At 35.7% G+C, this 26,824-nt stretch overlaps 1 protein-coding gene across 1 annotated transcript in view; it reads right to left on the reverse strand.

Moving 5' to 3' along the window:
• LOC148116795 (protein eyes shut homolog) overlaps positions 1-25,781 on the reverse strand; it is a 98,302-nt gene extending 72,521 nt beyond the window's left edge. Inside the window, exon 1 of the mRNA XM_087882483.1 lies at positions 25,633-25,781. Coding sequence (XP_087738609.1) covers positions 25,633-25,635 — 3 coding nt within the window. The 5' untranslated portion in view covers positions 25,636-25,781. The remainder of the gene's footprint in view (positions 1-25,632) is intronic.
• Positions 25,782-26,824: the final 1,043 nt, after the last annotated feature.

Here is a 26,824-nt window from a genome sequence, read left to right on the forward strand (position 1 = left end):
ATTAGAGTGTTTATATCAGGAACTCAGGAAGGCCTCATGGATAAATTTTGAATAAAGATCATTGCTCAGAATTGAATAGCCTTGATCACTCATACGATCATATCCTAGGAATAGAATGTTGTATCTAATGCTCAAGGATTAAAAACAGGGAAAGCCAATCATAATCAATAATTTCCCCAAAGTGATCCTCTGAACTTTCTCCAGCTGTGCACTTGCCAGAAAAATCAATATTGGAAGAATGACTTTTATTTTCTTTCCCCAGCTATGTATGCTCCCCTCAACTTTTCTATAGACTGTGGATATCCTTCTCAGCAAATTTAGAGAAAGGGTGTATTGGAAGGAAACACAGAATTTGCATCCGTTGAGCAGACATCTGCTAACACAAATTGAGATTTTAAAATTTTATTTATAGTATGTAGCCATTTTATTTAGTCAAGATGTGTGGTTGATATTTTCTTAATATTGTTTACATTAATTTTCTTTATTTTGCTTCACAGATACAGTTTTGTAATGAATCATAAATAGCTGAACAGATTGAAAAATTCCACAGCCTCTTTTACTTTTGTTAATTTTTACTTGTTCTTATTTTAATTTTTTTTGAAAAAATATATAGTTTTAGTCTATAAGATGTCTAGAGTCACTTTGTGACTGAAGCAGCATATGAATTGATAAATAAAGTACAAATAAACACTACAGTTGAATTCGCAACAGAAGATAGTAATTCAATAGGAAAAGGATTCTCATTTTAAATTTGGAAGCTTAACGTTTAGTATGTTTAAACTAAATTAATGTGTATTAATATTCAGAATTGCAGAATTATGAAGGCTGGACATATAAAGAAAACTTTGGGGGAAAAAATCCATGCCTGAACTTTCTTTAAATGCAATTAGAGCTGAATACATCTTAGTATTAGTTTTACATTACCATCTATTAAAAATGGAATATTTTACAATAAATGAAGTATGAAACATTTTCTGGGACATTAATATATTTAGCCGTCATGCAAGTCGAAAGTAGCACCCTTCGGGTCAAATTGGATACTTAAGCATTTAGCAAAAATTACCAAGTACATTGTCTGCAAGATAATTGTAAAGCTATAAAATGATTCAGTTCAGTGATTCTAATATGATTTAATTATAATGGAACTGGTGTCACTCACCTTGCAAATATTTAACATTGAGCTACTAGTTTTAAGGATATTTTGTGGAAGAGCAAGCGGTACAAAAAGTTAAGGTGTTTGCAAAAGTGTGGATATGTCATATGTGTGTACATATGACCAGGCATTGGCTGTTTCCCCATTTATAGCACCAATCAGTTATGATTCAGGCAATATTAATACCTGTTTCCATTACCATTATTTTAGCACAATGATGGTTCAGCTTCCAGAATCCCTAGCCAGCATGGTTCTTATTAACAACACAAATGTTGGCATTTCAGAAAGAGACTGATGCTTGTAATGTTTTTTTTTCTTTCTTTCTTCTTTCTTGTTGCTTGCCCATACTTTACCAGTGTAAATGGAAGATGTTGAGAGGCCTGGCCCATAAAACCACTAAGAGTCGAACAAGACTAAATGGATTACATCAACATCACTATACCAATGAATTATGTATCCTACCTACAATAAAGGAGTGCAAAATTGGACAAAAACTTTCATTCATTTTAGAGTTCTGGGATCTACTATTGGTTGAATAGGCTGTATGAATTGTAGCTTGAGTATTCAAGGCCTACTCTTTTAATTTTTTCCATAAGCCACTCATTCAGCTGTTTGATCACTGAGAATGTTGGAGAAGTTTTGCTGTTCTAAGAAGTACAGAGTGCCATTTTGGGGTTGCCCTGGGATACACTTTCTCTGTGGTGACAGACATCCAATTTTTTGAGGGCAACCTATTGTCACATAACTTTTAAATCCCTTTTGAAGACTTCTCTCTTCACCCAAAGCCTACTCTTCTTGAAAGTGGGAGCATTTTCCCTCCTTCATCTTTGAGACAAAAGTTTAGGTATTTTTAATCTTTGTGATCTATTGTGTGTGCTTTTTATATCTCTGTACACAAAGTTGTATTAATATATTTATTAAGTAATAAGAGAAACAATCTGTTCATTGAAATAGTTTTCACAGTTCTCAGTTCCCAAAATACACAAGCCTGAAATAGTCTAATCTAATTGTATCATTACCAGGGACACCAAAACATACCTAAAGACCCTATTAAAAAAAATTAGACATTAAATAGAATAGAGTGAATATTCTATCAATTTCCCATTACAGAAACAAAAATTCATAAGGGAAGAAGAAAACGACAATACATTGTCCTTCCTGGATATCCTCATCAGCAGAAGAAATTGCTGCAAATTAGAAACACAAGTCTATTGAAAAACTACCCATATTAATCAAATATTCCAATACCAAAGTAATAACTCCCAAAAGAGGAGCTATGTAAGAACATTATTCAGAGAAGCATATATGCACTGCAGCAAGCCAGAACACCAACAAAAAGAAACCGAACACTTACACAACATTTTCCAATAAAATGGATATCCACACACTTTTATCCCAAAGTGTCAGGTATGCCTCCTTTCAGTACTCAAGAAAGAAAAACCCTGACTCCATTGTTATAGAGAAAGGTACTTTTACTGAGTATGAACTGAATGCAACCAAAGAAAAGCAAGGTCTGAGGCAATAGGCACGAAAATCACATATAGAAAGCATCCCCAAAACCCTCCCCACAAGGGTCCAGTCAGGATTATCCAATCCACATTCCCCCCAAGGTGTCATGTGGATGCAGCTTCAGATGGCTCCATCCTTCTGGTATGCCAGGACGGTTGACCTTGACTGGTTATCAGCGCATCTCCCAGCTGCAGAGAAACGCTGAGGAAAACTTTCTCCAATTCACTCCCTATTACGAGATATCTCCACCAGCTCGCTTCCCCCTTCTCAACTACCCAGACAGCTCCCTCCTCCCCCCATTACAATGGCAGCCATAGCAAGCAAGCAATATAGAAGTGGAGGCTGAAACAAAGTGCCTGTCCACTCAACCCACTACAGCATAACCAATACAAGCTATGAAAAGGATATCACTGTCATATATCAAAAACATCTCAGATATCATTGATAGACTATTATAACCCCACAGCATTACCGTAGCATACAAAACCAACTAAAGCCCTCCAAAACATATTAAATAAGCCAAAGGACCCAATAGCCCAAGATGGAAAAAAAAACCCAAACCCAGGAGTCATCTATAATACCGTAACACTATCAATAATAGCACTTAGACTTATATACCACTTCACAGTGCTTTGCAGTCCTCTCTAAGTGCTTTACAGAGTCAGCATATTTCTCCCAACAATTTGGGTCCTCATTTTACTGACCTTGGAAGGATGGAAGGCTCAGTCAAACTTGAGCCTGGTGAGATTCGAACTGCTGGCAGTCAGCAGAATTAGCCCACAATACTGCATTCTCAGCACTATGCCAACACGGCTCTCTAATAATATAGGGTGTAAGGACTGTTAAAGCCATTATATAGGCAGAAGACTAGTGGAATGTACTGTGAGCACCAACCAGCAATCAGAAGACACCTTGAACAGACACTTCTTAATTTTACAACATGTGGACAGACTAAGACTTATCACAGGATTCCTATATTCTAGTCTAAAAACAAACTGAAGTCCTTTTGAGTGAGAATTTTTTATAAGTATTGTACAGTACTCTGTTTCCTTAAATCTCTTATGGGTAGAAGAGTGGAAGATAAAGTGAATATTTAATTAACTGCACACACCTACATTTCTGTCCTTAATATTACACTTTGTATTTGCATTCTTTGTATAGGCACATCTGTTTTAACTTCAACTTAATTTTCTAATCATCAAGCCTTCACTATCAATATACAAGATTAATTTTTTTAACTGATGACTTATTGTTACAATGGATCTATTCTTAATAAGCCACAGCCTGCCCAGCAATTTAGTAAAAGTGCTTTTTTTTTCCCAGCAAGGAAAAAATAAATCAATTTTTGAAGACAAAAATGAAGACAAAACAGAACAAAACTTACTGCAAAAACTCTAGTGTGCAGAAATCATTAGCAGCAGATAGCAAGCTACTTTTAAAAAGGCTTTTGGGAATCCATTTACCAGCACAGACTCAGATTTAAGTTTATATATTCTTGTCCTCTCTGATCACAGGGCCATGTTCAATGATGTGATCATTTCACCATGGAAGACTTGGCAATATTTGGCCTTTTTTAAAAAAAGAGTAATATTTATTAGGATATTTAAAGTCAACATACAGTATATTTAAAATATGTGCTATTAAATATAATTGATTTCTCCCCCAACTCTCAGTATCACAATGTGAGATTGTGCTCGTAGTTTTCATCCCTTACTGAAAAACTGTTACTGTGATTCACCTGATCATGTGACAATTACGGGCCAATTATTTAATTGTATTTTAATGGTTTTTTAACATTTGTATTATATGTATTTTATTTGGCTGTTCACCGCCCTGAGTCCTTCGGGAGTAGGGCGGTATACAAATTCAATAAATAAAAAATAAAAAATAAGTAAACGGCAATGGAACATGTGCAAGCATGTAAGCTGCATTCTTACACTGTTGCAATCCTTCTGTAGGAAGTTAGCACCCATCACTCTCTAGGGAAATGAGATATTTTAGGAAATATTAAAAGGGCAGAATATTTCCTCTAAAAGGGAGGCAGAAACTCAGCCCCCCCCCCCTTGTCAATGGGCCATTAAGGCCTGGGCCAGTCTATTCTACATAACAAAGATCTACCTCCTTCAAGCAGAGCCATAATAGGAATTGCTCAAAGCCCCTTCATTACATCATCACCTAGCAAGGCTCAACCAAGCCTGGGACACAGATAACTTACAAAGTTACCCCTGCATGGCCCCATGGGAGTCTGACAACCAATCAGAAGACAAGCTCAAATTCAAAGCCCAACAGAGGGTATAAATCTCTCTCTCTCTCTCTCTCTCTCTCTCTCTCTCTCTCTCTCTCTCTCTCTCTCTCTCTCTCGTACTCTTTTTGCCCAGGACCTCAAAAGCATGTGGTCCTATTCACCATTAAACCATCTTTTCAAGCAGTCTCCATGTTTCCAGTGTCTTTTTCCCTACTTGGAAATGAACCCAGATGGATATTTCTTCCAACACTTCCCTTTTGAAATGTGTGTGTGTGTGTGTGTGTGTGTGTTTTGTGTTTCTATACTGCCCATTACCTTCAGGAGTTATATTGTGGAAATCTAACAAGTGTAGGTATGTTCTGCTAACGTCCCAAAATTCCCCATAATCCCCCAGATGGCTGGGGAGCTGAAGACCACACAGTTGCTAAGGTTGAAAAACACAACTGCATATAGTTGATCAGACTAAGAAACCAATGTCATTCAGTCTAAAACAATCTAAAACTAAAAACAGCTACAGTAACCACAAATTGCAAGTCTGAATGTGTCCCTTCTTTCTCATTGAATCATCCAGTGAATTAAGGATAGATTTGTCTTGAGGCCTTTTTTTCAAGTTAGCTTCTTGAATTGGACTTAAGATTCACTCATTTGATCAGCTCTGAGTGTTTCTGGTGGACAACTGGGCAATTTGTATTAACTGTATAACTTACTTTTATTTTTTTTTTATTTTTTGGGTATTTTCATTGTTGTTTACCAGCCTGAGTTGAAAGATTATTTTGGAGGGGGAGAGGAAGAGGAGGGATAGTTACAAAATAAATAAACGATGACTCTGGGTTCCCAGGTGAAAATAACAGTGCCTGATTTGTATCAACATGCATATGGTTGTACAATAGAACATTTTTTTTCCTGCAGATATTTAGACTAGTTGGCATAGTAGATGTCACACCACATCTCAAAGACGGCTGTGAACAAGTAAGAATTATATTGTATATGACACTTTACTAATAAGTAAATTTACTGTACAAGTCAATTCCATATTTACTAGGTTAGCAAGTCAGAAGAAACCAAGTGCTTACTTTTGGAAGGTAATACTATTATCTATATGGGAACAGTTGCTTTATTAATTGTTCTTGATTTTTATATCCAGTAGGCATTATTATTTATATTTAGCAAAAAAAAGATGATAATTAACTTACATAATTACAGTTGCCAATGGAATGATATCAACGCCTTATACAAATCTGAGAATAGCGACATTATAGTTGTTCATAAGGGATGCTCATAAGTGGCTCAGTGGCTAAGACACTGAGCTTGTCAATTGAAAGGTTGGCAGTTCAGCAATTTGAATCCCTAGTGCGGCATAATGGGGTGAGCTCCCATTACTTGTCCCAGCTTCTGGCAACCTAGCAGTTCGAAAGCACAAAAAAAAAATGCAAGTAGAAAAATAGGTACCATCTTTGGTGAGAAGGTAACAGCGTACCGTGCGCCTTTGGCATTTAGTCATGCTGGCCACATGACCACGGAGTTGTCTTCGGACAGCGCTGGCTCTTCAGCTTTGAAACGGAGATGAGCACCACCCCCTAGAGTCGGGAACAACTAGCACATAATGTGCCAAGGGAACCTTTACCTTTTCTACTTGTTCATATTGTGACTAAACCTGTGTTAATAGGTTGTTGTTATTGTTGTTGTTGTTGTTGTTGTTTTGAGGGGGTGAGGTTGTAGGGGTTATCCCTTGAAGCTTAATAAATAGAAATTAATTTTTTTAATTTTGGCTGTTCACCACCCTGAGTCCTTCGGGAGAAGGGCGGTATACAAATTTAATAAACCTAACCTAACCTAACCATGTGTAAGTCATAAGTACGATATCTGAGAAAATGAATAAATAGCAGACCCTTAGGAGTAATTAGGAGTTTTGAAAGGGGTATTTGGTACAATAAACCTTTGATGAAAGTGACTCATTGAAGTGCTTTTTTCCCTCTTATTTCCAAAAATGGGAGGAGAAAGGGCGATACCATTTTGACTGAGGGACAAATGGGGCTATCCAGAAGTCTTGCTCATTGAGGCAAGGTGGCAGGTGAAGTGAATGGAGCTCTTTTTGATGAGGTAGTGTGACATCAGACACAGATAGGAAGTGCTTGCCTCATCCGCACAAAGGGCACTGTTCCACATGGGGCAAAACACCACATTTCAAAGAAGGCTATGAGTGCCTCACTGAAGAAAGCTTATATTTCTGATATATTAACAGTGAATGTTGTGGGACAGAATTGGATTTTGGATATTAAGCTGAAAAGAAGAATGGGACATGCAGTGTTTATGATGGAACAATAGGAAAGCAGTACCATTAGGTACCGAAAGATTGGATGGATGGATGGATGGATGGATGGATGGATGGGTGGATGGATGGATGGATGGATGACAACAGTAGATATATTAGATTAGATACACAGACAGACAGATGATTTTCTTTTCTGAGCTTCGATTTATAGTAGCTGACACGCACCTGTGTCCTAAATGTTTGTGCAACAAAGCTGCTAATAACATTAAATATATAAAAATTAAAACAAAGCATTTGACTAGCACCAATAGAATTTCAATAGGAACCTGAAAAACAACATAAACCCTGAAGCACTCTCATTTCTCTAAAGGAGGAAATATTAGAGCAGTTAGCAATAATTTCTAATATTTAAATGTGCTCCAATTAGCTGACTATAGAGAATACATTACATCTAATGCTCATTTTGTCCTGAAAAAGAAATATGTGATCATTTTGAAAATGACTCCAGCCTGTAACTTAACTATTAGGCTTTCATAAATCACTGTAACACTATTTTCTTACTACAGAGGTATGCAGGAACAGTACCATGGTTAATTCATATAGGCAAGCACCCCCAAATTTGTATATGCTTCTAAACATTCAGGAACCAGCATTTATGTAGCAAATAAGGGAGATGACCTTGACAGAGATATGCAAAAGATGGCTTCCAGGCCTGACATATGCTCTATTACCAAGGCAATAAAGGGTGAAATATGTTTTAAATACAGAACATCCAGATTACATATGGAAGTGGCTCAGACAGACACCTCCCAAATTCAATGAAGAAGGAAGAGGAGTTGCAGCACAGACTTGCAAGGTCCTGTTATTATAGCCAGTCTCAATAAAAGTAGTTTTAACCTTCCTATGGTATGAATTTCATGGGCTAGTCTACATAGTGAGGCTGACAGTTTGTGAGTTAATTTGTGCTTCTCTTTACAAATATTTTTGAATTAGTTCCAAAAATGAACACATCTATATACACACAAACATACTGTATTTTTCAGAGTATAAGACGCTCCGGACTATAAGATGCACCTACCTTTTTTGGGGAGGAAAACAAGAAAAAAAAAATCTGCCTCTGCCTTCCAGCATCCATCCAGTATTCATCTGGCCCATTCGCTGTTGCCCATTCACTGTGGCCCCTTCGCTGTTGCAGCCCCTTTGCTGCAGCCCCTTTGCCGCAGCCCATTCGTTGCCACTGCAGCCCCTTTGCCGCCACCACAGTTTGTTTGCCGCTGCTGTGGTCCGTTCAGCATGGCCTGTTTGCCACTGCGGCCCATTTAGTACAACCCGTTCACCACCGGCGCAGCCTGTTTGGTGCAACCTGTTTGCCATCCCCCGTTCGGTGTGGCCCATTCGCCACCGCCAATTCTAGAACAGATGATCGGCTCTGCACCAACCCCCCTACCCCACCACAACATTCACTGTATAAGACACACCAAAATTTTCACCCACTTTTGCGGGGGGGAGTGCGTCTTATACTCTGAAAAACACGGTATTTCCATATCTTTATCTGAGAGGTCCTTGGTGCTCTTTGAGCTTGTTTGTTTTCTTGTAGACATTTTATTACCCTAACTAGGTAACATCATCACTGCACTGATGATGTTACTTAGTTAGGGTAATGAAATGTCTACAAGAAAACAAACAAGCTCAAAGAGCACCAAGAACTCTTCCTTTCAACCCTGAGGTACAAATATTCTTCTTTATTGATACCTTTATCTCTATGTATAGCAATGGAATGCTAATAGGTGTGGGGTTTATTCCCCCCTTAAATACAGTAGCTTGTCCTGCCAGTGTTGGTAGGGATGTGGCTTTTTCTTTGACAGTTATTTGATTAGAGTATTTTTTTTTCTGCTTTAAGCACACCCCATCAACACTGACAAAGCACCAGTGACACCAATTTCTCTCTCCAACTATAAAAACTCTCTCAATGTGTTCTCTAATTGAAAAAGACACCTGTGAAATTTACTTGAGTCCATAGAAAGATCTGATTAACTACTGAATATTATATTTTCAAACATGGAGGATCAGCCTTTATGTGTTTGTATCTTGGGAATTTTAAACATGAACTGAGCTTCCATAGCTAAGACATTAAACTACAAGCCAATGATTTCTGGATGGGAATCTAAGAGGCCATAAAACTGTTTGGCTTTTTCTCACAAAGTTTACAGTAGCCTTTTTGTCTTGAAGATATTATGGAAAGACTAATGTTAGAAAAGGGAAAAAAGAAGGATTACTCAGAAAATAGGGTGAGATAAACTGTGAGTTTATGACACTGGTGTCAAACTTGATTGCGTCACATGATGTCACATGACATATCACAACTTTTTTACCTTTGCAGAGCCAGGGTGGGTATGGCCTGCACATAATGCATTATGTGCAGGCCAAACTGCGGGCCGCCAGTTTGACACCCCTGGTTTAAGGGATGACTGGTGCATAACATTTACAAGGCCAGAGGCCTTTGAGAGTATCAGAGATTACATTCTCATTCCATTTAATTAAGTATAAACATATTTAATGTGATTATTATGAAGTCACATTATCTTCTTTTCCCTTCTCTCACGCTAAAAATATGGTACAGTCACAACTTCCAGGGATCTATTCCAAGGTATTTCAGAAGCACAATTACTACATCTCTGTTCTAGATTCCAAACTTCTCTATTTTTCTATCTGACATTAAGTCGGAATAGAAATTTCACTATCCTTGGAGTTGTGATAAATTCATACTATTCTGCATGGAAATTGGGAAAAAAGGATAGTCAGACAAGCTAAACAGAGCAGGTTATGGTGTTAGTTCTTCATAATATGTTTTATTGGCAAAGATCTGCTAGAATTTGGATATAATGGGGACTCCAATGTCAGACACTTCATACTTGAAAGTTATTCGATAACTTTTGATAACTTATAAGTTATTCAATAAGTTATTCAATAACTGAGTGTTAAACTTCGACCATCAAGTTTAACACTCAGCCCAGTGAACTATTGTGAAGAATTTAAAAGTATTATTACTGTTCATTTTGCGACATTTTGACTTTTTCTTATAATAGGTGTTGCTAAACCATGACTTTAGATTTCGACTTCCTGTACATTTACAAAATTAAATTATTTACTGTCCTTGGAGATGAGTAATTTTAAAAGCTCATCTGGCATGTGCCTTTTCATTTTTGTACTAGATACTTTCACTCTTTTTTTTTTTTTGAAGTATGCTGTCATTTAATTTGATCATTCATTATGGACTAAGAATTCTTTTGGTTTAATAATTCAAGGTTTTATGCAGCATTGCTATTAATTGACAACATTGCCCATTGTATTTTTTTTTCCTAAAGTAATCTCATCTACATCAATGCATTTATTTTTTTAATACACATACATTTTGGCACTATCCCAAATCATGGCAATTAAAGTGTTGTTAAGTAATAGGGATTTGTTTTCTGCTTTAAAGCTGCTTGGTTCTAAGAGCTTGGCAAACTCTTTTGAAGCTTAGCTGAGCTACAAAATTAAAAGAAAAAGGTCTACCCCCCTTAACACGGGAACATTTTATCTTTGATTCTTCCTTCGTTGTGTATCCAGTCTGCTCCACAACACTGGACGGATTGTCTAGGTCATATTTTGGGAGATACATGCAAGAAATATATAATAACTGAATGAGGAACAAAGCATTTATATCATCAAAAGCAATTTGTTTAGACATATAAAGATTAGGAAAGTTTGCTAAAGTTCGATTGTGTATTTGAATGTATGTCTTTGCTACTCCAAAACTATTTCTACTTCTGCTGACATAAATATTAATGTGTTTACATATTTGAAAAATGTTTGAGATAAGTTATTAGCCTATAATCCTATGTGTCAACATTTATTTTTATTTTTGCAACTTCTTTATAACATGCATTCCCTTCAGAATTTTTCACAATTTACAATTATTTCAGAATATGTCCTATGAAAATTGATGGGATTCCTTTGAAGCAAGCATGTTTAAAATAACACCGTGTTTGGATCATGAATATAATTAGGCTGATGGGCTCCTGACAGCTTGTTTGAACATTTTGAGTAGATGATAACTCAGCTACTCCATTTCGGGATGAGATGAATGTCATACGCACATATCACTTGTACAACTTCCTCACGCTGCAGTTCAAATAATCAAATATATTCAACTACAATCAGTTAACAAAAAATTATTAAGGAAAAATGAAAAGGTGCAGTTGGCAAAGTACAAATTTGTTTTTTCCTGCTAGTTATCACAGTGTCTGAAACCTTCTATTGCTTTTGCCACAAATTTTATCTAATTTAAAAGTACTTTCCCCTAGAGATCCTAATAGAAGCTACTAAGCATAAATTTTGTCCTTACTGAACCGGTGCAAAAAGCATAGTTTCAACTTCAACAAAGACATTTGCATTGTAGAGAATGAACCAATGATGTGATTTGCTTGAATCCCAGAATTCTGTACTACCTTGAACTACTTCAGGCCACAGTTACAGAAGGACCTTTCAACTTATCTGTCCACCAAACCTGGCCAAAGTCTTTAATCAGAGAAGTTTCAGTAGTTGAAGGGATTGCCTGTAGGATTCCCTGAAGCTGCCCAGTTTAGAAGACCTTGGACTTTATGCTCTAAACTGGAGCTATGAGATTGCTTACAGTGTTCACAGAAGTTTTTTTTTAATCTGTAAAGTCTTTGCTATATTTGCTTCAGGTTGGGTCACTTGTGCTAGCACTTGCACCCAAAACACCCAGTCTAGAAAACCTTTAGCATGTACTAACTCCCTCTATATGGCCAGCTATGTAGACAGGGTTACCCATGGTGTTTATTGAAGCACCTCAGTCTAGAATAAGCCTTGGTGGTGCTGCAGACTAAAGCACTGTTAAGTAACACCAGCTGCCTGCAATTACTGCAAGTTCAAATCTTACCAGGCTCAAGATTGACTCAGCCTTCCATTCTTTTGAGGTAGGTAAAATGGGGACCCGGATTGTGGGGGCAATAAGCTGACTTTGTATAAAAAAGAACACCGCTTAGGGTCTCCGAAAACCCTACTAAAGCAAGTATATACAAAAGTATGAAGGCTATTGCTTAATGCATTGTAAGCCGCCCTGAGTCTCCAGAGAAGGGCGGCATATAAATCAAACCAATAAATAAATAGAATAAGGTTTCCAGATATCTGAACCGGCAAACAAGGTTGTGGAAAATTGGAAAGGAAGTCACTTGGGGGAAAAGAGAATGTATGTTTAAATTTCTTCACATCCACAATAACAACAAAAAGTTCTTATTTGTTTTATATGAAAGTTTATGTATATGTATATGAAAGTACTTTTTCCTGCACCAGAAATATCTTTTTTTCAGTTGCAGGAAATTGCTAGAGACAGTTGAGAAGCAAAAAAAGCTTTCAGTGTCTGATTAAGGTCTTGTCAATTTCAGGCAACAGCAGTACTAATCAACTAATTAACTTGCAAAGAGCACTTATTGGGGAATTGGAGAAAAGCTGTTCAGGAAGAGCTACTCAAAAAGTTGGACAATATTTGATAGTAAAGCTATGCCTGCTGGATAGAGGACATGAGGAGAAAAAGGAGGACATGTTCTCTTTCTGCCGGACATCTGGTAACTCTAGCTTGGAAGAGTTTTAGGATAGAAACTCTGGAATAAAGAGTTTTGTTTTAATCTGAAGGGACCTCTGCAGTATTTGCCAGAGCTATCTATCCTAGAAACATATCTCAGTCTTCTTCCATCGCACTCATCAAAGAGGTTTCCGTACGTCTTCTTCAGTAGAAGACTGAGAGAGATTGTAAAGTTGAGCACAAGTATTTGTAAAGTTCCAATATTTGAGAATCTCCTACAAAGACAAGAGAGTGAAACTATTTTCCAAAGCCGCAAAAGGCAAGATGAGAAACAATGGATGGAAACTAACCAAGGAGAGAAGCAACTTAGAACTAAGGAGAAATTTTCTAATGGTGAGAGCAATCAACCAATGGAACAGCTTGCCTTCAGAAGCTGTAAATGTTCCATCACTGGAGGTTTTCAAAATGGAATTGGGCAAACATTTATCTGAAATGGTATAGCGTCTCTTGCTTGAAGCAGAGGGTTGGGCTAGAAGACCTCCAAGGTCATTTCCAACTCTATTATTCTATGTTCTATGAGTAAAATGAAACAAATTGATCCCTTAGTTTATTATTAGAAACAAGGGTGCAGATTTCTTAGTTTGAAGTTTTACTTCAATAGAACCTTATCTGAAGTGAAACTCCCTCTTCTGGTTTTGCACAGTTAATCACTTCTGCAGAGCTGTTCATATCATGTATCTGATCTTCCAGAAGAACCGATACCCTTTCCCATAGGTTGTAACAACCATTGCACTGTGTCATTTACTACTGCAGAGATTTGCTATTTTCAGATTTCTAAAATTTCAGATTATTAAGACTCCCCCAAAGAAATTATCATAGAAAATATCTTTATGGTAAGCAGATGGTCTGTCTCACTAATCCAGTATTATCTAGTTTGATTGACAGCAGGAATATTTGGCTGTGGTTTTTCTAGCTAGAGATACCAAGGATTTTATCAGCAACTTTTGATATATCCTTCCTGTTTCCTTAGAAAGTATTTTCAGATTCTGTATAGGGAAAAAATGCTTTCAAAAATCTATGACCTTCACTTTCTGTATATGGTCACTCTATCTACTGGCATTATTTAAAAACTTTGGAACATGAAGTTACTGTTGAATGTGTACAACTACACCACTTCAGAACATCTATATCAAACAGATATTGACAACAACAAAAAGATATCGACAAACAATTGTCAGGATCTGTAGTAAATTAGAAAAAAAAATCAAAAGAAAAACATACCTTGTCTCCTCTAACTTCTCATTAATCTTTGGTTTCAGCACTCTTTCAAAAGATAGAAAGACTGAAAAGTGAACATGCTTACATTCTGATAGCAAATTTGGATTGATGGTTTATGATACATTCCTTCAATGGTGAACATCATTTTTGGAAGACTCTTTTTAAGTAGCCAGTTCTACAAATTAAGATAACAATTAGAATGGATTGTTCACTGCTAAATGAATACAGAGCAAGGAATGATTAACTGTCTGTCAGGGCATCCACTTAAATTGATGCATTATTTGCTGGGGAGAAAGTGCATTATTACATAGGCACACCGAGTAAGAAACAGCTCTTGGGATACTGCTGTTCGTTTGAAGGTGATTCATTAAACTGTTCTGGAATGCAAGGAAAGGGGTCAGCAGTAGACACTGCTAACCTGCTGGGGCTCTATCAGTTGCCAGAAAATGATATATGCTGATGCCAGAACTCATCATAAGAGACATTTTTCCATAGGTTCTTCCTAAGCACTGCAGTAACACCGAAAGGTTTGCTGCCACACTGGTTTGACTAATTGTGTGGTTTCCTCCTCACTCTGCCTCACCCACTGAAACTAAGGACTGTGATATGAAGTAAAGGTCTCTTGTGGTGGAGTAATTCTAATTCCCATTTGGATTTTTTTTAGGTTTTTTAAAAATTTCACCTTTGTGTTACTTCAATCTATGAACTTCTTTTAAATGTAGATATTGTTGCTGAACTACTGGTACTTTGCGGCAAATCAAGGTATCTGAAGAAAGATGTGTATTGCCACACTGCTTTACCATAACAAGAAAGCAATAGCACTAACAATAGTTAGTGGATTGTACTTATTTCAGCATTTAGGAAAATAAAGATAAAGGTAACGGTCCCCTTACACATATGTGCTAGTCGTTCCCGACTCTAGGGGGCGGTGCTCATCTCCGTTTCAAAGCCAAAGAGCCAGCGCTGTCTGAAGATGTCTCCGTGGTCATGTGGCCGTCATGTGGCCGTCATGTGGCCAAAGGCACACGGAACGCTGTTACCTTCCCACCAAAGGTGGTCCCTATTTTTCTACTGCATTTTTTACGTGCTTTCAAACTGTTAGGTTGGCAGAAGCTGGGACAAGTAACAGGAGCTCACCCCATTACACGGCACTAGGGATTTGAACCACTGAACTGCTGACCTTTTGATTGACAAGCTCAGCATCTTAGACACTGAGCCACTGCGTCCCTTTATTTCCTTTAGGCAAATAACAGTGATTAAAAAATAATTCTGGTATGGTGCTGCTGAAGAGAGACTGTTTTGATTCACTATAGGTACAGTGGAACTTAAAAGTTTGTGAACGTTTCAGAATGTTTAATGTATCTGCATACTTGACTTATTTGTTGAATTGGGTTCTCTTTATTTAGTTTTAAGTCTTGTGCAAAGAATAGAACACACTTTAGGTCACATTTATGGAGAAATATTGAAAATCCAAAAAGGTTCACAGACTTTTAAGCACCATTGTATATGAAGAACAGCAACACAAAATTTACATTTACATGCACATGGCTTTTGAAATATTCACTAGACAAAAATACACCATTGAAACATTATTAAAATATGGCTAAATTAGACAGTAAACTTGCTTGCTTATTTATTTATTTACTTACTTGGGGCAGCATGGTGGCTCATTGGTTAAAGGTGCTGAGCTTGTAAACGGGAAAGCCGGTAGCCCAAGTTTGAGACCCAAGAGGTGATTTCCTGTCCTAGCCCCAGTTCCTGACAATCTAGCATTTTGAAAGCATGCAAAAGTGAGTAGATAAATAGGTACCACTTCAGAGGGAAGATAACAGTGCTCTGGGATGTTATGCTGGCCACATGACGTGAAATGTCTTCAGACAGCCCTGGCTCAATGGCCTTGAAATGGAGATAAACACCTCCCCCTATAGTCAGCAACAACTCCTTTATCTATTTTTTTTAATTACTTACTTGTATCCCAACTTTATTATTTTTATAAATAACTCAATGAGGTGAACATATCCAACACACTTTCCTCTTCTTATTTTCCCCACAACAACAACCCTATGAGGGGAGTTGGGGTGAGAGAGAATGACTGGCCCAAGGTCACCCAGCTGGCTTTCATGGCTAAGGCAGAACTAGAACTTATGTTCTCCCATTTTTTAACCTGTTGCCTTAACTATTAGACTAAACTGGCTTAGTTGCAACCTCTATAGTGATATCGTATTTTTGTCTCTTTCATATTCTTGTCATTTATCTGCAATGGAATTGGGTTCCAATTGAAAGCAAACAGCTTGTATGAGAGGTTCTCATGAGTGGAATGAGTTTTAAAGGATGCTCCCACTGGATGAAGAATAGGAAGTGATGTTTGTTGATTTTCCCTTTCTTCTAAGAATCCCTGTTTCACCCACTTGATGAGGAGGTTAGAAGACCTTCTAGAAGAAAATGAGAGGGAATGTGCAGAGAACAGGCGTTAGTAACAGTCAACCAGCAGCAGAGCCTAGTGGGTAGAAATCCTTCTATGACTTTTCATTTCTGACTCAGCACTTATTCCAATGATTGCTGGAATCATAAGGACATGTTTTCAGTGTGAAGTTGATTTTCTCATTACAAGAAAAAAAATGGGTTGTGTTTGCATTACCTGAACAATATTATATTATCTTTCTTGCTTTTATCTTATGATTTCTGCACGTACGATGTTTCTCAGACACAGTGGCAGATTGAAATATTAAAATATTTACAGAATGACTGCGAATGCTGATAATGGTTGCTTATTATAGAATTCTACTCCATAAACTACTTTAGCCAATTAAATTTGGAATCTTATTCTTTTGACAATGACTGTAATGAGAAAAGGCAATCACACCACATGCATCCTTTTTGTGATGGAAATTACAGCGAGGGTTTTGACATGGTACAAAATTAAACTTCCTCTCCTAATAATCTTGATACCGTCATCCGCTGTCCTTTTTAAATGCCATAAGGAAAGTGACTATTTGGAAATATCGTATCAATCACAGGGAAAAGATTTGGCTTCAGCTCAGTGAATTATGGTACATTGAAAGGAATTGTAGTGAAAGTGATAAAGACTGCTACTTATGCAAATTGGACAAGAAGGGGTAGCTGTGGATGAAGCTGTTTAATTTAGTTTAGCATAACGTGAGATAAGAGATGAAAAGCCTAACTTGATAAAGCTGACACATCTGGTGCAAATCCTCACTTCCTTTATTTAAATGAACAGAGGCGAATAGTTGTTATATTTGCTGCTGTTGCCTTCAAGCATAGAAACCTCGTAATGTTTTATTCTGTTTTAAAGTGCCTTCGTCACCTGTTCTCTTTTGATTGCAGGGGTGATTTTACAACTTATTCTTACTTATCTCGTCTGTCAAGCTAAATATTTTTCTATAAAAATCTGTGCCAAAAAGCAAACGTGAGTAGGATGAAGCAAAAAAAAGAAGATATACAGTATTTGGGGATACTGTAACAAATATACAAGTATATGGGATAATGATAGCTGTAGTAAGATTTTAAAATGGACATGGTTATAGATCAAACTTTCTCTCTGGATCTGTACTGTGTTTGTCTGTATGTGTATGGGGGGAGAAAGATGGGTGGTTCAGAAATGTGAAAAATAATTAAACAAAATATATAATAAAAAAGTAAAGTAATGAAATAGGATATGAATACCTGTGGTATTGCGAGCAAGCTATATGAGGGTATAATATAATGTGTTCTTCCCCTGAAGAAAACCACAGGTTTATATTCCACATATTACACTTAGAAAATACGTTATAGCAAGCATGGTGGTCAACTATTTGCAATGTACAAAGGAAAATGTGTCCTCCTTTATTATAATATTAATATATAGTTTAAAATTCCACAAGTATAGCAAGTGCCATTTTAATCTTACTATGACATATACAGCGTAAATTATTTACATTAGACCAAACCATTGACACCCCTCAAATATGCACTTAAAATCTTTCAATCTAACAAAGCAAATATATACTGAGGTTACAACATCCATGACATAAATCAGTCTGTAAATTGCATCTCACAAATACAAAATGGGTCAATCTGAATTTAGGACAATGGTGTGAACTAATATAGATATGCTTGAGGGATTTGACCATATACTTTCACAGGGATAAGAATACACATTTAATGAAGCATGTGGAGATTCCCTTTCTTCCTTTCCATTAATTCAAATAACTGTCCTCCGTTATTTAAAACTTGAGGCACCATTTGCAGACACCAAACCTAAAATAAGATTGGATAGTGATATATAGTTGCTCACATTATATTGCTTCAGCCAGGGGTTCTAAAGAACTCAGCATGAAGAGTTAGTACAAGCTGAGCTTTTGAAGTTCCCTCAAAAGGGTTCTTTTCAAAGGCAAATATAATAGTGATGTACATAATAGCACTTTGTTTTTTTTTCACAGTTCCCTTCTACTCTCTTAATTGACTTTTCTTCAAGAGTTTCAGTTGTCCTACTTTTAAATGATATCATAGTCTGGGAAGGTCTCTGCAGTGATAATGCCTAACTGTTCAAAATATAACTTATAATATGGCACAAGGGATAATGACAGAGAAGAGACAACCCACTGAAATTTAGACTCAATTGTAAAAAGATACTATGTCTCATTAATTCCTAAATAGGCAATACAAAACAAGGAAATTAAGCTAGTATTATTAAAATGAGAAGCATCTGACCTATTTTTTTTTAACATATCATAATAGAAATGATGGCAACTAAAGTTCTAACACTGATATCCAATTTAGATGAAAACCTTAATAATAATACTAGTAAAAAATGAATAAATTATAAAATGTCTGATGGCAGTGCCAAAAATAGATTTAGATAAAACGAATGGATATATACTGAAGGTCGTTATATATTGAAGACTATAGGCAAGCAAAATTAGAAAATATTTCACCTGGACCTTGGCTTTGAATCACTAAGATAAAGGAAAAGGAAAAGGAAAAGGGAACCAAGCCTATAGATATTTTACAGCCTCAAATCTGGTAAAATATTGAAATGTGTGCTTTTATAAAAAACATTAACAAAAACAATGTGCCATTAAAAAAACAAAACTGGACATTTAGACATAAGCAAATTTAAAGCTAGAAACCCTCAATTTGTAAAAGTTATAATTGCTTAAAACTCCTCAGCTTATTGATGTTGCACAAGTACTTCAACTATTAAAGACTGCATCTTACTCAGCCTATTAAAATACCTACTCAAGCAGATAATAAATGTACTATTCATTTGTTATATAACAAAGAATAAATGATAGTATATGAATTGATAAACAGATATGGTAGAAACAAAGAAGGTTCACAAAGAAAGATATGGAGTGATACATAGAATCGTGAATTATATTTAGTTAAGATTCCCTGCTCTTATTTCTTAGATCATTTGTTTGTTTATTTTAATTGGTCAATTAAATATTTTTATTCCTTTTAAGATTGCTGCATAATGTTCCTCGCCTTGAAAGTGAATAGAGTGATGAGCATAGATAACTATATCTTCAGTTGGGAGAATGACAACTTCTAATCATACTCCATTTTTATTACATCTCTATAGCCCACTTTCTTCACCTCATTACAGTTTAAATGGGGACTGAATCCTTTGATACTGTGTAATAGTTAGGCCAAGGATAAAATTTCAGAAGAATTAAAAAGTACTTTCAAGATAAAAATCAAGCGGAACTTCAGCTTGATGTTATATCGAACACCGGTTTATAAATATAGCAACTGTACTTAAAAAAATTAAAATGTAACACACAAAAAGAGAGACTACAAAAATTAGAAAAGAAAACTCTACACATCTGCCTTATTTATTTTAATATTAATAATTTTAGAGAAGGAGTATGAGATTATTTAAGGGACTGCCTTTCCCCCATTACATCTGCCTCTCCCACCAGATCCAGCAGAGGCATGCTACAGGTCCAATAGGGAGATTCATTTGACATGTCATAAGTGGACTTTCTGCTGTGTCCCCTAATTTGTGGAACATCCTTGCACCCCATAGTGAGGCTGACTTCATCCCTTTTAACTTTCTGGAGTCCCTCAAGAGTTGATTGTGATATCAGGCCTGGAGATCCCAAAGGATTGTCAAAACATTTAGATGGCTCCAGTGCAATTAACATCTGCTCTTGGCCCAATGTCTTTCTTATTTTGCTTTACTTTTCTGTATTTAATAATTTTAAAGTTTGTTTAAAACAATTGAAAAAAATTCCATCTATCAATTACAAACTGCTTGGATATGCACACAAATACATTACAACATCCTAGGTTTTGGGAAGAACCTCTGATCCATAAACTACCACCAGCTAAAGAATTGATAGCTATGATTTCACATTTCAGTGTACATAATAACAATGTATAGAAAGAAAGAGATTTGTGTAGAATTAAAGTTAACAACATGACTGTTTTCTCACTGAAAATGGACTCCACATACAACCAACAAGAAATATAAAAATTCAATAAATGAAGGATAAATTTAAGAAAATCTAATAAGTATGTACTACCTATGCATATTATCCCCTACAGAACAAAAACCATTTTGGATTTGGATTTGACAAAAATCTTTGCATTCTTGGTTAAGAACATATGTATTAATATAATAACCCAATTTATATGATAGTCCTCATTATATATTTTTCTTTTTCTACACATCTTTGAAATGTTTTGTTATTTTAATTTTTCTTACATTGCATATTATACACATACAAACACACATTATATGCCTGTGCATGTATCTGTGTTATTTTTCTTTTTCACTAAATTTAGCTTTAAATAAATATTTTGTTTTAAACTTGCTCCAATAAATTGGGTTAATATTGAAAATGTTCATGATATATGAATAGTTATGAACCTTAAATATCTTTCAGAGTTTAATGTGAGACTCGTGTTTAAATGCATTTTAAGATCAAGGTCACTTTTACAAGACATATCCAAGTTGTGCATTAATATACACATGGAAATCAATGCCTTGAGTGATAGACTTGAAGCTAATCTTGTATTCTGTTTGCACAGGCAGTTTCTCAATAGGTCTGACATTGATCATCTGTCCATTTGATTTGTTAACCTTATAAAAGTGATTTTATACAAAATGACTGAAGGCTTGCAGTGTAAAACACAATGCCATTACAAATTTTACTTTCGGGTGGAGAGGGTATCATAAATAGTTGTTTCTTTCTTTCCCCTTCTCTACAGAATGTTTAGGATTGACAAATCAAGAAAGATTTGGTTGATGGGATTGTTTGTTTGTGTATCTAACTCTGTGTATGCGTACTGAGTATTCTCTGAAGCCAAAATCAAGTTAGCCTCCAGTTTTGGAGGCCTGATGCCGATCATTTGAATGGCAAAATACAACTGGTTTATAATCAGTAAGTCTCTGTGCGATGGAAACACTTATATATCATGGCAGAAATGAAATCATCATGCCTTTGCCTATCTCCTGAGTGCATGGTGACATATATACCACATAATAAATCTTTCCCTACCAACTGTGATTATGTAGGAAAACAATGATTCCAAGATCTACAAATCAAAGTTGTTGTATTTCTCTTAAAAGACTTAGGATGTAGACATAATTGACACTGCTTAAAAAACAAACAAACCTGGAAGCATAAACTAGCTTCTGGTCTATAGCTCCATTAATATCAATCTGAGCTTACGGTCAAAACTCAGAAACCTTATTTTAGGTATTTTTCTATCCCCACACATATACGATGCCATGAGAAAAGGAAAAGGAAAAGGAAGGAAATGTAGAGGGCATTATTTGAAAAATGAGGGAATCCCAAAACCAAATCTCTCCAAGAATATTGCTTAAAATCTGTGCTTCTAATTTAGCAAATTTTGAAACAATTAGATCAAATTATGTTATTTGAGATTTTGGAGTATTGTATCAGGGTTGAAGTGTATTTGTTAAGAAGGTCATTTTAAGCTTTTCTGCAAAACACCAAAAGAGTCCATATATAAAGATAAACAGATCAGGCACAGGCAATTCACTTTGCATTTTAGAATTTCACTGTAATGTAGATACATGAAATTATACATCATATCCTAGCCCTATTGACAGCAAGGCACTCAAACGCTCAAGGAAATCATTTCCTAATTAAAATAGTAACTCTTAACAATGAAGAATTCTGACCTGGACAGGCTACATCAAGTCTTCCTACTACAATATAGGAATCAACACCATTAGGTAGACCAAACCAAAACTTCAACTCTACAGGAAGATTAGAACTACACTTTGAGATAACAATAACAGAATTTTGCATGTTTAACTTTCACAATAATATACACACATTGTTATCTGCAAAAAACTGAAAAAATATTTAAGTCTTGGGAAGCAAGATAATATTTGCAGGGACTTGCAAATATTTGCAAACACCTCCCTGATTCATTGAATATAAGAGGGAGGGGAAGTATAATATAAGCAGAGTAAGAAGTTTCTGTTATTTCCAGCCTATTGTGAAGATAAAGAAGATGGCTTTGGAGATATACAGAAGCTGTTATTTAGGCAAAGCTTTTTTAAAGACTAGAATGACCAAATAACATTTGGATCAGACATCTATCTAATTCACTGAACTATTGAAATAAAGAGCACATACTGTACAATCAAACTTTCAAGATTTTGATACTATAGCCAATTTCAATAAAAAATAGTTTTAGCTTTCATGTGAAGTTGATCTCATGGTCTTGTATGCCTAGTAGGACTGGCATTAGACTTTCAAGTCTCATGGTCTCTTTCAAACAAGACTGAAAGTCTTTGTTAATGGAGATGGCCTCCAATCCTCAGGGTACTCAACTATCCTCAGAACACCTTGCTCAAGTTTTGTTGCAATATCAACAACAGATAGATTTACAAATAGCTAACTTTCAATATGCCATGATGTAACTATCATAGCAGTTGGAATGGAATCTATCTCAGCCAGCATCAGTACAGTAGTCTGTAGCAATGCTGGTTTTTCTGTTACCAGAGAAATTTGAGCAGCTCAAGACCAATCCCAAACATTCATAACTCACGGTGAATTGTTTATGGTGGGTTGCCCAAAGGGGTTTCCACAGATCACTTTAAAGTAACTTTCACACTGAATTTCTTGAAAAAGGGGCAGCCAGATGGGCCATACCTATAGCTGAGTTGGATAACCTTGGTCTGGATAATTATCAAAATTTCATGCAAAGATTTAGAAACTGCTTTCACAATTCGATGTTTGAAATCATGAAATTTGCCAACTCAGGCAAAAGAATCAGCAAAAGAATGTTGGATCTTAAATTATTAGATATGGGATGGAATGAGCTGGTTCTGACTGACCAATTTAAAGAAGGGCTTCCTGAGGAACTAAGAGATGAACTAGTAAGACAAGGCAGCCCAGATAATTTGAAAGAGCTGTTCTAATATTGCATTGTAATAGATGACCACCTGAAAGAGTTGAGCCAGGGGAGAAATAGCAAGTAGAAAGGCATTTACACCCTATCTTCACTCAGTGGTTTCCTTGGAGTCCAGAACCAGACAAGTCATATGAAGTTGCACAATCAAAAAATCCCTATCATCAGGAGAGAAAGAGAGAAGGAGAGAACAAAATATATGCTTTCATTGCAGTGCTCTCAGTCATATAGCCAGAAATGGCAAAACTAAATTCACATGTCTGACCCAGCTACAAAATACTGCACCCGTGGATTACAGGCCACATTCCTCACTCTTGGAAGATGGAAGCTGTGTGGATCTATGGGGGGCGGGGGGAAAATGCTATTCTGAAGGCTAGGCACTGGGACAAAGAAGGACCACTTCTTTGGTCCCATCATGTGACAGTATTTAGTTGAGGGGACCCAGAACACTTCCATTTTGTGTGATCTTACTGGATGGGCAAAAAACCCTGGAGATAAATCCAATGGCTTTTTTGCAATTTATTTTATTGTTAATCATGCAAAAGGACTAGAGACTTTCAAAACCATGTGCAAACTTTCACATTAATAAGTAAGTTCCCAAGATAACTATCTGTTTCAGAGTGACACAGCAGTATTATTTGGCATGATATTCTGAAATGGTAGATAAATACTCAAATCATTTAAATCCCAGGTTTCGAGGAAACACTCAGGATGAAGCAAGCACAGCTTATATTTCAGTGTCAATATGCATAAAATGGAGGACAGGAGGAAAATGAAGATGCTCCTCTGAATTTTTGAAAGAAAGAAGGAACAAAATTAAAACTAATTTATAGGTACGGTATGGGCTTTTCTAAGCAATGTCCAAAAAGTATATTATAAATTTTAAATCAATATATAAAATAAAATTATACCAACCAGGATACAACTTCGACATTTTTTTCCCAGTATAAGCTGGAGTATAATTATTCTTAGCAGCCCCTCTGCTTCCCCACAATAGTTTTAATAATCCTCCCTGATTACTTTGGAATAAGGTTTTAACCTATAATTAAATGGACATACTGTGTATCAAGATCCTTGAAATCTTCATCCTCATTAACAATAGCAATAAACAAATCACTCAAAAATATAATTAGATACTATGAGTAATTACTGTATGCAATGTTTAGAGTTAATTAAAAACAAGGAAGATACACAGTGCATATAATTTCCTCAGTAGAATGCCCATAGCATTCTGTTCTCTAATGGTATAGCCATGAAGGAAAGTATGGAGGAAAATTATGGAAATTGTTACCTTAAATCTTTACATGTTAGTAAAGTTTGAAATAGGAAATGTGTTTTTATTAAAAAAAAACAAAACATGTCCTTTTTGAAATGAAATAGAAAAGATATACAGTCCAGTGGACCTATTCTTCAATTTTTTCCCAAATAGGTAGCACAATAAAATAAAATGAAAATCATTGGAAGTTGTATAAGACCCTGCCCAAAAAATGGAAAATGAATTCTAGCTTTTCATTAAAATTAATATAGACATAAACATTGTTTTGTTTCAAATAAAACAAGTAATCATGAATGCATTGGAAATAAAGGATTTGTGTTATCTTTTTCTAACTGTAAATTCTCTTTTAACTGACTTTTTGATTGTTTCAAAATAAACACCTTGCCAGTGTGCATAATAAACTACTTTCATATAAAATGCAGAATATAACTTTGCCATTGCCTACTATAAAAACAAACAAACAAGCCAAACCACTATTTCAAATTTCCTTTTATTTTGCTGCTTGTCCTGTGTAAACCACCTGCTGTTATTTATTAGCAGTTAGTGCTAATATTTATAATGAGAGCAGAGATGATTAATTCTCTTTTTAGCCAATGAACCTTATATTCCTTTATATTCCTTTAGCTGCCATTAGTTGAAATAGTTTGTAGAAACCTTTCCCGAGTGCATTAAATATAGAGTTTTTAAGATATACGTTAATTTTTTAAAAAAGAAACATATTTGTCTAAATTCTGTAACCTGTTATTCTTTACTGATAAATAAATCCTAGAACAGGTGGAGGCTAACATAAGGCCTAGACTTTATCTATCTAATCTCAGGATGAATACGACAGGCCACCATCTGTTCTTCATGTACACCATAGATAAAATACTGCCATGTAATTTAATCATTTAAAAACTCAAATGCAACTTACCATTTTATATCATCGGCAAGGGATGTTTCCTTGTCCTTCTGGATTCATGACAAATTAACTGTTTTCAGTCTGAATTTCAGCCTCAGTGAGTTATGTAGAAAGAAGGTCCGGATCACTAAGGAAATCTGACACTGAGGCTTTAGCGATGGGATCAGAAGGTGATATGCTGAATAAAGAAGCAACTAGGATATAAGAGACCTTGCAGATAAGAACAACAAAGCCATTGATATATCCAATGCCATTTTTGGAAATAGAAGAAAGCATAACTTTTATATATCCCCTTTCTTATTTACAAGAATAGAATAGAATAGAATAGAATAGAATAGAATAGAATAGAATAGAATAGAATAGAATAGAATAGAATAGAATAGAATAGAATAGAATAGAATAGAATAGAATTTTTTAATTGGCCAAGTGTGATTGGACACACAAGGAATTTGTTTTGGTGCGTATGCTCTCAGTGTACATAAAAGAAAAGACGTGTTCATCAAGAATCAAAAGGTACAACACTTAATGATAGTCACAGGGTACAAATAAGCAATCAGGAAACAATATCAATATAAATCGTAAGGATACAAGCAACAAAGTTACAGTCGTACAGTCATAAGTGGAAGGAGATGGGTGGTGAGAACGATGAGAAGATTAATAGTAGTGCAGACTTAGTAAATAGTTTGACAGTCTTGAGGGAATTATTTGTTTAGCAGAGTGAAGGCATTCAGGAAAAAACTGTTCTTGTGTCTAGTTCTTCTAGTGTGCAGTGCTCTATAGCGTCGTTTTGAGGGTAGGAGTTGAAATAGTTTATGTCTAGAATGTGAAGGGTCTGTAAATATTTCACAGCCCTTAGGCTGTGAATAATAGGAATATTTATGAAGAACTTAAAAGAACTGGATGGTGAGATATAGGAACATGAAAGTTGATGCTTTAAGATTTACATCTGTAATGTCAATGTTATTATAACATGCTAATCTATAATTTTATTTGTAGCATGTCATTTCTTTTATTATTTGTCAGTTCTAACAACACTGTTAACATGAAATTAACCTGAAATTATTAACCAGAGGTTCAAGATGCTAAATTTTCTTGTGATCCATGTGTCATCCTCAGGCCATTTTGTTTATGTTTGAAAAATCTGTTCCATAGATTCAACTTTTAGATCAAACTTGCCACTTTACGATTGTAAAGGCATTGTGAG

The sequence above is a fragment of the Pantherophis guttatus genome, chromosome 1, assembly GCF_059756535.1.
Source record: "Pantherophis guttatus breed Tessera chromosome 1, ASM5975653v1, whole genome shotgun sequence".
Taxonomy (NCBI): Eukaryota; Metazoa; Chordata; class Lepidosauria; order Squamata; family Colubridae; genus Pantherophis; species Pantherophis guttatus.